Source organism: Homarus americanus, unplaced genomic scaffold (assembly GCF_018991925.1).
Source record: "Homarus americanus isolate GMGI-L3 unplaced genomic scaffold, GMGI_Hamer_2.0 scaffold34921, whole genome shotgun sequence".
NCBI lineage: Eukaryota > Metazoa > Arthropoda > Malacostraca > Decapoda > Nephropidae > Homarus > Homarus americanus.
Genome location: NW_024741901.1, coordinates 8,371,040 through 8,384,060, shown reverse-complemented (window position 1 = coordinate 8,384,060; position 13,021 = coordinate 8,371,040). Strand labels below are relative to the sequence as shown.

Here is a 13,021-nt window from a genome sequence, read left to right as displayed (position 1 = left end):
GAGATAGAGCAAGCAGAGGTTACACCTTAAAACTAACATAGTGCTGCCACTCTAAACGCATTTCACCACCCTGTGAGCGACACACACACACACACACACAAGGGAATTAAGACAACAAGCATCCAGTGAGGGTCTTATTATGTGACTGCATGGAGGTGAATTAAAAGATCCTCCTCCACCACCACTAGATCAAAGCCTTCAAAATAAAAGTCTTCTGGCAGGCTAGCTAGGTCAAGACGATCTTCTTCCCCTTCATCTTCCACCTCTACATGTTCAATTGCTTCAATCACTTGTCTATTTTCTTGTTGTGTGCGGCTCGAGTAATGGTTACTACACAAAAGAGAGTTGTACGGACAATGACCTACAGTACTTGAAAAAAACAAATCACACAACGAAAAGTTTTGCTAAATTGAAAATTTTAAAATTCAAAGATATTAACACCTACTGCTGTGACCTCTTTGTTTACAAATCTATTCATCACTTGCTTGACAATAATTATATCCAGTTTTTGGCATAATCAGAGATACAACTTGAGGCACCTGCACTAAGACCACCCCCACAAAATATCACAGTGTGAAGGTGGAACAACATTCCCCACCCATCCGAGCAAAGACTACACCCTTCCTTTAAATCATCTCTAAAAAATATCTTTGTCTAAGTATTAATATTTCTTGTAACACCTATTATATTTACAATGCCTGCTTTTATTGTACCATCAAAACCATTTTATCGGAAATTATCATGTAAATAGATAAGAAATTACCATTGCAATAAACATAATTGCCAACTAGACATAATCCTGACAGCTCTGTCCTCTTGTTCAACCTTATTACTGTACAACCCATGTTGTACTGCTCCCCCATTATACTTGTTTTTCGATTCCACTGTAATTTATGTACACAGTATAGTCTGCATTTACGCGGTCATTTGAACCCGTGGAGGTCCGGCGAAACGAGAAACGCGTAAATGAAATTACAGAACATATGGGATTAATTGAAATAGAGACTGGGCGACCCCAAACTCCACTTTTTCCGACACAATACCCACATTGTAGTAAAAATTACATCTTAATTTTATGATGGTATGCACACACAATTAATATTTAAGAGAAATAGGTAATGGTCGCCTTATTCAAATAATGGACTGACTACCCCCCTCCTCCTCCTCTTCCCATGCTCGCTGGCTCCTCCCTCTCTGAGAAATGTTTGGGTGAAAACAGTAGGCTTGCATTTTAGTAATAAGTAATACCTCAGACTAAAGTTAGGATAATATAATTGACATTGCTGGATTCTTGCAAGACAAGGAATATTTTAATATAAACGTCATATATTTTGTGCAAAAGATAAAAATTTTGCTCTTTCTAAAAAATTTTACATTAGATCTAAAATTTGTATGTCTAATGCAAATTTTATGATGTTTATATTTAAACTACTCACAATCTTATAAGAATTCCAGCAATGTAAAATATATTCTGGCTGGGAATGTGAATTTTATGAGCTAAAACAAATATCTTCAGTAAATAAACAAATTATACCACCCAGACACTATCTGTCAATCAAAATCCCCACCGCCTTCTTCCCACGCCACTGAGTCCCTCCTCCCTCCCTACACCTACCTCCTCCCTACTGGAGAAATGTTCAGGGATAAACAGAATGCTTACATGTTTAGTAATAAATAATACCTCAGACAAGTTAGGATAATATAATTGCCATTACTGGATTCCTTGCAAGACAAGGAATATTTTGAATATAAATGTCATATATTTTGCACAAAAGATAAAATTTTTGCTCTTTCTAATAAAATTCTTACATTAGATCTAAAATTTGTATGTCTAATGCAAATTTTATGATGTTTATATTTAAAATAATCACCATCTTAAAAGAATTCCAGCAATATAAATTATATATTTTATGAGCTAAAAACAAATTTCTTCAGTAAATACAGCAAACAAATTATACTTTACCTCGTAAATGATGAAATTTAATTAAAACATTTCATTCTGGCAAGGTGTCATAAATGACCAAATGTAAACAAAAACCATGTAAATCCAGACTATACTGTACTGTAAAAAAAAAATAATAAATAAATAAAATTAATAAATATTGAAGTGATAACTGTGGTAACATTATGAGATGTTCTTATTACCACCATGTTATTGTACTATTCCTGATGATACTAAATGTTACATAATACTTCCTTGAGATAAATGTATACCGGTAGTATATATCAGGTGCCTAAAAGAGAGCTCAGGTTCTCAACTGGCTCAGCCATGATAATATTGTTATTATTATCCACTCTGTATCTGTGTTTTTCTGGCTAAATAAACTGTTTCAATTCATTTCAATTCAATGTTATTTGTGGTCTTTTACTTTGGATATAATTTTCTTGGTAGTGACCATTTATTTTATTAAACAAACCCATCATCTGATGGTCTCGACCAACAATATCTGCTCTTCGAAGTTGTCACACATGTCTAGGAACATGGGCAGATGACAAGTTGTTGGCCTCGCCTTGTTGTTGCATAATTTGTGGGGTTGTTTCTTGCTGAACTTGATTTTCTTCTCCCAGCATCTCCTCAATGCTTTTCTGTACCTAAGAGTTCGTTAATTTGGTCCTCGTTCACTTTTGAAGCCACGTGCTGGGATACTTTGGACTGACTAAACTGTCTCCCGTAAGAGATCTTCCTGTCTCTGTGCCATCCTGTGACTTGGGAAGATGAGGGAGTAGTGGCATCCAGGCGTGGTGAACTGTTGCTTTCGCTATCTGTTTCCAGGCTGACACCAGATAATTGACTGCCTCATGAATATTGAATTTTTTCCAAAAGGCCTGGACAGTCACAACTTCTGCCTGTTCATCCAAGGGAGAGGGTGCATTGTCTGTTCCCCCCAACTTCCCCTTTCTATCTCTCTATTTCATCCTGTGACGTCTGCCTCCTGAAACAAAAAAAACTATGATACTGTATTTTCATTAAAATATTACATCACAAGTATATTTTACCTTAACTGTGACTGAATGAATATATTCTGAAATAAATATGGAAATGTAATATTTTTGCTGGAATGACGTATATTAATGGAAAGTGGGATAAAATCAGATTTAAAACAATGACTTTCGCTTTTCACTGTTCAAAAGATTTACCACAATCGCTTTTTGAATGGTTTTCAGTTAAAAACTGTTGTACTGTACTGTATTACAATAATATTCTATCCATCATTAGCCTTATATCCCCACAACTGAAAACCATTGAAGCGATTGTGGTAACATCTTTTAACGAAAGAAAGAGAAAGTCAGTTTTTACTCTCTTACTGTAATACGTCGTCATTTCAGTAAAATATTACATTTCCATATTCTCAGAAATAAATTGTAGTTTTGCTGAAAGCGTAATGCATTTCAATGTAAATTAGGATAAACTACACCAAAACAAAAGACTTTACCTAACCTTCCGATGTTCAAGATATGTTACTGTTTTTTTATTAGTTTTTAAGTTACAAATTTTATATTAGTGATATTCTATTCATACTGTGCTTGATATAATACCTTCACGGAAAATGTAATATTTTTGCAACTACAATGCTGATGTCAACACAAGCGGGTTACAGCGAGACTGACTGACTGAGGGAGAGCTAGGTGTGTGTGTGGAGGTTGCGGAGCGGGCGTGTCCGTGTTCGGGTGCACGGGTTGAATGACGCGATTTGAATGTACTTCAATACTTCAATGTACAGAATACTCCTCCGAGGGGCAACCGCGTAGTTGCAAATGCATTGTTAAAACCAGATGTTAAGGACCGACTGTACCTTTCCTAGCCTACCTCATTTAAGCCCCATTCATTTTTGTTCATTTGCCATTCATATTTCAATAGAATTTGCTTTATAACATTAACCACTTTAGTAAATAAATATGAACCAGTACAGAAACCGTGAATAAAAAATGGAAAAGTCAAAGAACATATGTCATCACAAAAATTGTGACCAAGTCTCAGGTTGCTGATCTGACTTTCTGCCTCATTTACACACAATTGCTGGGTCTCAATTGTTTGTCTTACTATTGAAAAACACAACATACATACAGGTACATTGTTTCTCACTCTTGATTTTTTTTTTTCATTTTTGCACTGCTTTATGGTTCTTTATTACTATTATTATTATCATCATCATTATTACTATTATCACATTATCGCCTGGGTGACTTACAACCCGGCCCGGGTGGGCTAATCCCATTTTTTTTTTTTTTTTTTTAGGGTTGATTGACTGGTTAATCCAACAGTCGGATCGAGGTTTTACTGTCACGAGTTGGTCCCAATTAGTGATTAGCTTGTGTACTGACAAAAATTTTTGTTTGTGATTCCCTTTAAAATGGCTGGCAAGCATAAAAGTGAGAGTTTTGTGGTGCTGAGAAGAAAAAAGACTCAATTTAGATTTTCTGGTATTATTTAAGCATTTTGCCTTCTGACCTGGATTTGGGTCCTAATAACCACATAATGAAGTCGAGAGTAGCTGTATTGTTTTTGTGTTTGTGTGTGTATATATATATATATATATATATATATATATATATATATATATATATATATATATATATATATATATATATATATATATATATATATATATATATATATATATATATATATATATATATATATATATATATATATATATATATATATATATATATATATATATATATATATATATATATATATATATATATATATATATATACGTTATTACCCCTTACTTGGCGGTCAATTGAACCCAGAGGGTCAGCGTTAAGTGAAATCAAGTTAAGTGAACAACAGAACATATGGGATTAATTCCAATAGAAACCGACCCCGACCCCAAACTCCACTTTTTGAAGGCACATACCTATGTAGTAAAAATAACATCTTAATTTTATGATGGTACATGCACAATTAATACTTAAGAGAAATGAGAAATACAGTCGCCAAGTTAATGTCCATTCAAATAATGGACTCAACCCTCCCTCTCACACTACCATGGCTAACAGATGGTCGGTCGGTCCCTCCTCCCCCCACCAACCGTCCCAAGGAGATGTGTGGGTTAACCTCAAACAAAGTTAGGAAAATATAATTGACATTGCTGGATTCCTGTAAGACCAGGAATATTTTGAATATAAATGTCATATATTTTGCCCAAAAGATACCATAGTTACCTAGAGAAAAATTTTATCTAAAAATTGTAAGTTTAAAAGCAAATATATGATGTTTATATTCAAAATGATCACCAAATTATAAGAATTCCAGCAATGTAAATTATATTCTGACCAGGTAATTTGTATGAATTTTATGAGCTAAAACAAATATCTTCAGTTAATAAAAAAAAAAAATCTTCCGACACTATCTGTCAATCAAAGTACCCCACCTTGCCTCCCCCCTCTTCAACAGCCGGTCAGTCCCAACCCTCCCCCACCCCCACCAATCCTCCTTCAGAGTTTTTACATTTAGTATTAAATAATACCTCAGATTAAAGTTAGGATAATATAATTGACATTGCTGGATTCCTGTAAGACCAGGAATATTTTGAATATAAATGTCATATATTTTGGACAAAAGATACCATAGTTACCTAGAGAAAAATTTTTATCTAAAATTGTAAGTTTAAACAAAATATATGATGTTTATATTCAAAATGATCACCAAATTATAAAATTCCAGCAATGTAAATTATATATTCTGACGGGTAATTTGTATGAATTTATGAGCTAAAACAAATATCTTCAGTTAATAAAAAAAAATAATTCTTCACAGGGGTAACAGATGGTCGGTTGGTCCTCCTCCCCCCACCCCCTGCAAATCCCAAGGAGATGTGTGGGATAACCACTAAATTTTAATAAATAATACCTCAAACTAAAGTTAGGATAATATAATTGACATTGCTGGATTCCTTAAGACCAGGAATATTTTGAATATAAATGTCATATATTTTGCCCAAAAGATACCATAGTTACCTAGAAAAATTTTTTATCTAAAATTGTAATTTAAAACAAAATATGATGTTTATATTCAAAATGATCCGCAAATATAAATTCCAGCAATGTAAATTATATTCTGTACAATAAAATTTGTATGAATTTTATGAGCTAAAACAGGCAGTCAGGCAGGGTGGCGGGTGGGGCAAATCTAAAAATAGCGTCTCGGACACTCACGCGTATATGTGGAAAAAATCCGTTAAGTGAAAGTTCAGCTTTGGCAAGGCACGCGTATATGCAGCAGCGTTAAGTGAAACGCGTTAGGCGGGGTAAAACTTATTGTATATATATATATATATATATATATATATATATATATATATATATATATATATATATATATATATATATATATATATATATATATATATATATATATATATATATATATATATATATATATATATATATATACATAATACAGTATTACCCGCTTGCGGTTTTCTACGTTTTTTATTTTGATTGCAGTTTTCCTGCTGATTTTTCATCATGGTAGTATATTTTTTGCCGACAAGAATATAGACATTGCTGGAATTTTATAGTAACATCATATTTTGCATTAGTATGAATTTTAGATAAAAATAGTATATGTTATCTTTGTGCAAACATTTATTATTACTGATTTGAGTAATTATTAAGTGTGATTTCAAAATTTCTCAGAGAGGGAAGATCCGGCAGTGTAGTGTGAGGAGGGAGTTGAAGTCAGTATTTGAATGGACATTAACTTGGCGACTCATATTTCTCTATTTCTCTTAAGTATTAATTGTGTGCATGTACCATCATAAAATTAAGATGTTATTTTTACTACAACATAGTTATGTCTTCAAAAGTGGAGTTTGGGGTGGGCGGTTTCTGTGGAATTAATCATATGTTCTGTTGTTCACTTCTACACAGGACCCTCTGTTCTATGACCGCGTTAAGTGAAATTGCAACTGTATATATATATATATATATATATATATATATATATATATATATATATATATATATATATATATATATATATATATATATATATATATATATATATATATATATATATATATATATATATATATATATATATATATATATATATATATATATATATCCCTCGGTTATGAATTCGGTTAACGATTTGCAATATAAGATTGCTTAACCCCAACGAGCAATCTCGGTTAACGATTTTTCATTGACAACATGTTTTAAACACATTTGGCGGTCCACCAGCTTTAGTATTAGTCCGCCAATACATTAATCGGTTCTAGGGCTTAAATTCCTTACTATTTTAGTAAATATCAAGAAGTTTATACTATTCAATAATTTTAATAGTTTAATATTCAATTTTTTAGTCATTTTAACAATTATTGAACATAACTGAAGGTAAAGTGACTAGTTTAATGCGCGGCATCCAGCCTCTTAACACAGCAAACAGGAGTTAGTCTCTCTGTTTTCACTGGAGGTAACATCTTGCTTGAGACTCTCTTCAACTAAACGCTTTTTTCTGTGTTTCCAAGCAAATTATTGGTCAGTTTGAAATATATTTTACATATTGACAATATATAATGCAGTGCAGTGTTGATTTAAAGAAAATAATCTTGAATTACACCAAGAGAGCTAAAATTTTATGGGTGAAATGGCACCATGGGGTGACTTCTCCTCCACCCCAATGCCATCTCTTTTTCCTTCTCCTCCACCCCCATTCTAAATCCCATCATCATCATCCAGGAGCCTTCTACGTACACACCTCAAAGTAAGTGAACTTTTCTACCACTTTTGTTGAATTTAGGAAATTTTCGGTGAGCTGGAACCAATTACCCAAAAACCCATTGAAACAATGGTTTCGGTTAACGAACTTTTCGGTTAACAAACGACCTTCTGGAACGGATTGAGTTCGTTAACGGAGGGGTCACTGTATATATATATATATATATATATACATATATACTGTATTTTTCGGCTTGGAAGACGCTGCATCATGGAAGACGCACCTTGATTTTGGAAATGAAATTCTAAAAAAAAAAAATTACGGGTTTTAGTCCACCTGGGCACAGGTCACTGACCCACATTGGGGCCTAGGGGGCGAAAATGTAATAATAATAATAATAATAATAATAATAATAATAATAATAATAATAATAATAAAGAAATACAAAAATTAAAAAAAATATCAAGAGTGAGAAACAATATACCTGTATGTATGTTGTGTTGTCAAAGTAAGAGAAACCATTGAGACCCTGCAGAAAGTCAGATCATCAATCTGGGACTTGGTCTCATAGCAGCAGGGTCTACCATTAGACAATACATTATGCTTCCAATATCTTCCCAGACGGTAGTGCCTCCTTGTTTGGTACATTAGCTGCCTAATACCTCCACCAGTGTAACCGTTGCTTGATATACAGCCCTTTTGGCACAAGTACACACACCTCTTTGAATATCATCACTTAGAACTGCTTATCAGTCGTCATTTTCATCAATTTAAAAAAAAATCTGTATAAGAAGGTGAAGTCTTTACTACAGCACTCATTTTATACACCTGGTCACCTCCACATCTTAGGGGCTGTAGTGTTTACATTCTTTCTTTTGTTTTTGTCGGTATGACAACGACGGAAAATATTTTCCAACAGTAGAAGGTAAGCAAATGTAAACATGTATATCAACGTCTATATAAAACATAAAATCTTTATTTAAAAACAAAATATAAGTAAAAAAAACAACTCGTTTTTTGCAAAACCAATGACTGATTGGTTCTACATAATTATAAAACTGAAGAAAATAAGTCCTCCATTGTAGCTGTATTAAAATTAATGTAGAAAAATTAATATGGTTGTTTTAAGTACAGTTGTACCCCGCTTTACGCGGTCAATTGAACCCACAGGGTACTGCGTTAAGTGAAAACCGCGTTAAGTGAACAACAGAACAAACTTTTTTATCCTCTTCGCCACTGATCGGCTTGTTAGCCGCTTGGGCGATCGGTCACGTCTCTTTTCCTTTATATTCGTCACCAAAAGGTCGGCTCGCTAGCCGCCCGGGCGATCGGTCACGTCTCTGTCACGCACTGTTGGCAAATACTGGGCATGCACCGGCTCCTGAATGTACCTGAACCCGCTCCAGTGTTGGCCAAGTCTTCTCTTGAAAGAGCTCACACTCGGTGCCGTCACAACACTCTCTGGTAGATTGTTCCAAGAGTTTACAACCCTCACTCCGAAAAAGTTTGCCCTCACGGTTTTCCGGACTTGCGGCTTCGTCAATCTTGAGCTGTGACCCCTTGTGGGGCGAGCGTCCGCCAGCTCCAAGTAAGGACACTCGACTGAGTAGTGCCCCCTGAGATGCTTATAAACCTCAACTAGGTCCCCCCTTGCCCGTCTGTAGTATAAGCTAGGCAAGTTCAGGCGCTCCAATCTCTCAGGGTAGCTGAGATGCCGAAGTGCAGGCACCAGTTTGGTGGTGCATATGGGATTAATTCCAATAGAGACTGGCCCGACCCCCAAACTCCACTTTTTGACGACACACAACTATGTTGTAGTAAAAATTTTATCTTAACTTTATGATGGTATGAACAAACAAGTAATATAGAAGAGGTTAGGTTAGGAAAAATAAAGGTTAAGTTAGGAAAAATAAAGGTTAGGTTAGGAAAACTAAAAGTTAGGTGTAACACTTACGTTAGTAGAAGACACACACTGCGCAACCTTACAGCGCGGCTTACCCTCTGACTTCAACTTCAGGTAAAATAATTCACCATTTCAGTTGACCTTAAATTCTTTCTTTTGATCTTTCTCTGCACTTGGTAGTTTTTAAGCCCAATTCAGAGTTTTGAGGTCTGGAAATTACCTCAAAATGCATGGAGTAAATATTTAATTTTCACTGTAAAACAAGGAGCAGTGACACCTATTGTAGAATGTTTTAATTTTAATTCATCTGTATCATGAATGGTTCTCTTTCCTCAGAACTGAGAAGTAATTTAAAGGTTTGAATTTCTGTGTTGTTTGGTCAGCAATTAAACTAATGCTAAAATGCTGCTAAATTAAGGCTTACAACCTCACAAACTTCATTTCTGAAATTAGACAGCTGAGGTTTGTATATTTTATCTGTCTTACTAGGTACTGTACTACACAGTCTGTGGACAAAAAATTCTTCTCAGCATAGGTAAAGGAGGCTGTAACAATCTGCACAACACAAGGAAGGAAGCATCTAAAATTAGTTATACAGGTCCACCACCGATTTTCCAGCACCCTTGGTTCCAAAGCCTTGCCAGATTATACATTTTGGCGCACCAACCGAGGTCAGGTAATAATAAATCAACAATACACCTCTGACCCACTAATTATACACCTCCTGTGTCTCTAAAGCACCATGGACTGCTAGAAACTTAAATTAAACAAATGTTAAATATAAATTAAATGTGAAAAAGCCAAAACTTTGACCAACTTTACTGTACACACTTTGTACTCAAATGTACTGCACTAAAGGGCTAAAAACATTTACTTCTCGTGCAAACTAAGTGATGTTTATACTCAAATTAATCACTAAATTACAAGGATTCCAGCAATTCAATTTATATTCTGCTAAGTTTAGTCTGCGACATTTTATAAGATAAAAACTTTAAGCCGAAAACTGAAGAGGATTTAAAAAAAAAATCACTCTGGCTGGGAGAAAGGGGGAGGGGGGATTTTTTTTTTACTGCAGTATATATTTTATATAGGTGTTGACAGCTGTCAGGGAGGGGAGATAACAAAGTGTGTAGTTATCAAATACTGTAGAGGGAGTTTAGGTTTTCCCTTATAAAATGTCGCTTAATTGACTTGGCAGTATATAACTGGCATTGCTGTAATTCTTGTAAGATAAAAATTGTAGTAATTAACTTAGTACATTTGAATACAGGTTTGCCCTTCGGACATTTATTTCTTTTACGTTTTTTCACAATATATATATTTAGGATGGTGTGTGCATGTAAATGAGTAAAAATAAATGAAGAAAGTTACGTACCGTTTATCTTCCCGAACATATGAGTTAAAATTTTATTACTCAAATGTACTACACTAGACTAAATTTTTTATCTCTTGTGCAAACTATGTGATGTTTATACTCAAATTAATCACTATACTGTATTACAAGGATTCAAGCAATTTAATTTATATCCTGCTAAGTCTAGTCAGTTACATTTTATAAGATAAAAACTTAAAGCCTAAAGCTGCCTTCACCCAGGCTTGGAGGGAGGGAAGTTAAGTGCCCTCTAGTAATTTTGTCCGGACTAAAGGAGGTGCCGGACCGTCAGTTCCCAGTGGTGTATCTGTACTCTTAACTTTTCTGTATCTATTTGATCTTAGCTTTTTCCCAGTTGGAGGTGGATGTAGCATACTTCTTTTCAACACCTCTTTCCCATATCTAGCAGGCTTTTGTAAAACACTGGTCACTCACAGGGTTTGTAATAATAAATGGAGAATTGAATCATAGAGAATCATAGAATCCCATTTTAAGTGAGAATATAGAGTAGTGTGTAACTCATGGCCCTTCTTCCAAATAGAAATGTTCCAGGGTATGGGAGGCATGTTCTCTGTGCTGGAAATGTGTTGACATAATGTGCATGCAGGTCCACGACTTATTAACCATTCCGGTTTTTTAAGACCCTTTAGGGTGGAGATACAGTAGCTGGGCACAGCAATTATTTCAATAGCTCATTGTCTCATTAACAAGGAGCCAAATGGACTCTGGCACCATAGATCTGAATTTTGGGATTCAGTCCTCCATTTTCAGGAACTTTTCTTGTATAAGGATTGTTTTTGGTTTCTATAAGACTGTTGCTTAATGCTGTAAATATAACTTTTTCAGTTTCTACGGCCAAAGATGCTAGGCATGGAAGTTAACAAAAAGAAAGTGGAGGAGTTCCAGGGTCAAATGGAAACTGTTCTAAAGCAGTTTGAGACTGTTTGGCTCAAAGACCAACCTTTCATTGCTGGGAATCAGGCCACAATCGCTGACCTCCTGGCTGCTTGTGAATTAGAACAACCCGGTAAGTTAGAAGAGTCTTCTCTCTCTCTCCATTTCTTTTTTCTTTAATATTTTATTAGTACAGTAGAACCTCTCTAGTTTGCATACTACTGGAACATACCATTTGGTGTTCATGTGAATTTTGCAAATGGACTTCGGAATCATGAACTCAGAATATAAGATACTTACAATACTTCTGTTTTGATCCAGAAACCATGAACATACAGTCTCTCCTCGACTTATGACATATTCGACTTACGACAACCCGGACATACGACTGCCATGGTCGTATAAAATATTTTTCACATTACGTATTTTCGAGTCCCAACGTTTGGTCGTAATGTGATGCCGTACGACAGCTTGGGCCGGGCCGCCTCGTGGTGTACAGCATCCACGGCGTAGCCCGCTCACAGTTGTTGTTTGGCCGTCGTTAGTGATCGCGCTGTGTACTGACAAAATTTACGTTTGTAATTCCATTTAAAATGACTGGCAAGCGTAAAAGTGAGAGTTCTCGTGGTGCTGAGAAGAAAAGGAGACACCCATTTTAGATTTTTTCTATGTATTTTCGCATTTTGGACGACCAATTCGACTTAGACTGTACTAAATAATTACTCAAATTTTTATGTCTAGTGCAAATTATAGCATGATTATATTCAAATTAATCACTATCTTACAAGAATCCCAGCAATGTAAGTTATAATCTCCCAGGTCAGTTCAGTGACAATTTACAAGAGAAAAACTTAGTCACTCTAAAGGACATAAATAAATACGCACTAGACCTTCGGCGCCAACTGTCACAATACATCACCTCTCCTCCGCCTCCCTCTCCCTCCTCTGTAATGATAGGGAACTTAGTAGAAATGTATAAATAATAGTAAGAAGTTATTAGTTGTAGGATATAGTGAGGAAGTTTGGTAGTGTGGCCGATTAGTTATTTAGCTGTTTATATATATTTTTAGGGGGAATTTTCTAAACACCACTTCTCAGTACAGCTATTTATTAATTAACTCACAGACACATTAATAGATCAATATATCGAAGTTGCCAGACACTGACTCTCGGACAC

At 34.9% G+C, this 13,021-nt stretch overlaps 1 protein-coding gene across 1 annotated transcript in view; it reads left to right on the top strand.

Annotated features, from left to right (window-relative positions):
• Positions 1-12,200, top strand: part of LOC121876385 (histone-arginine methyltransferase CARMER-like) — a 73,322-nt gene extending 61,122 nt beyond the window's left edge. Inside the window, exons 6-7 of the mRNA XM_042381458.1 lie at positions 11,797-11,977; positions 12,166-12,200. Coding sequence (XP_042237392.1) covers positions 11,797-11,977; positions 12,166-12,200 — 216 coding nt within the window. The remainder of the gene's footprint in view (positions 1-11,796; positions 11,978-12,165) is intronic.
• Positions 12,201-13,021: the final 821 nt, after the last annotated feature.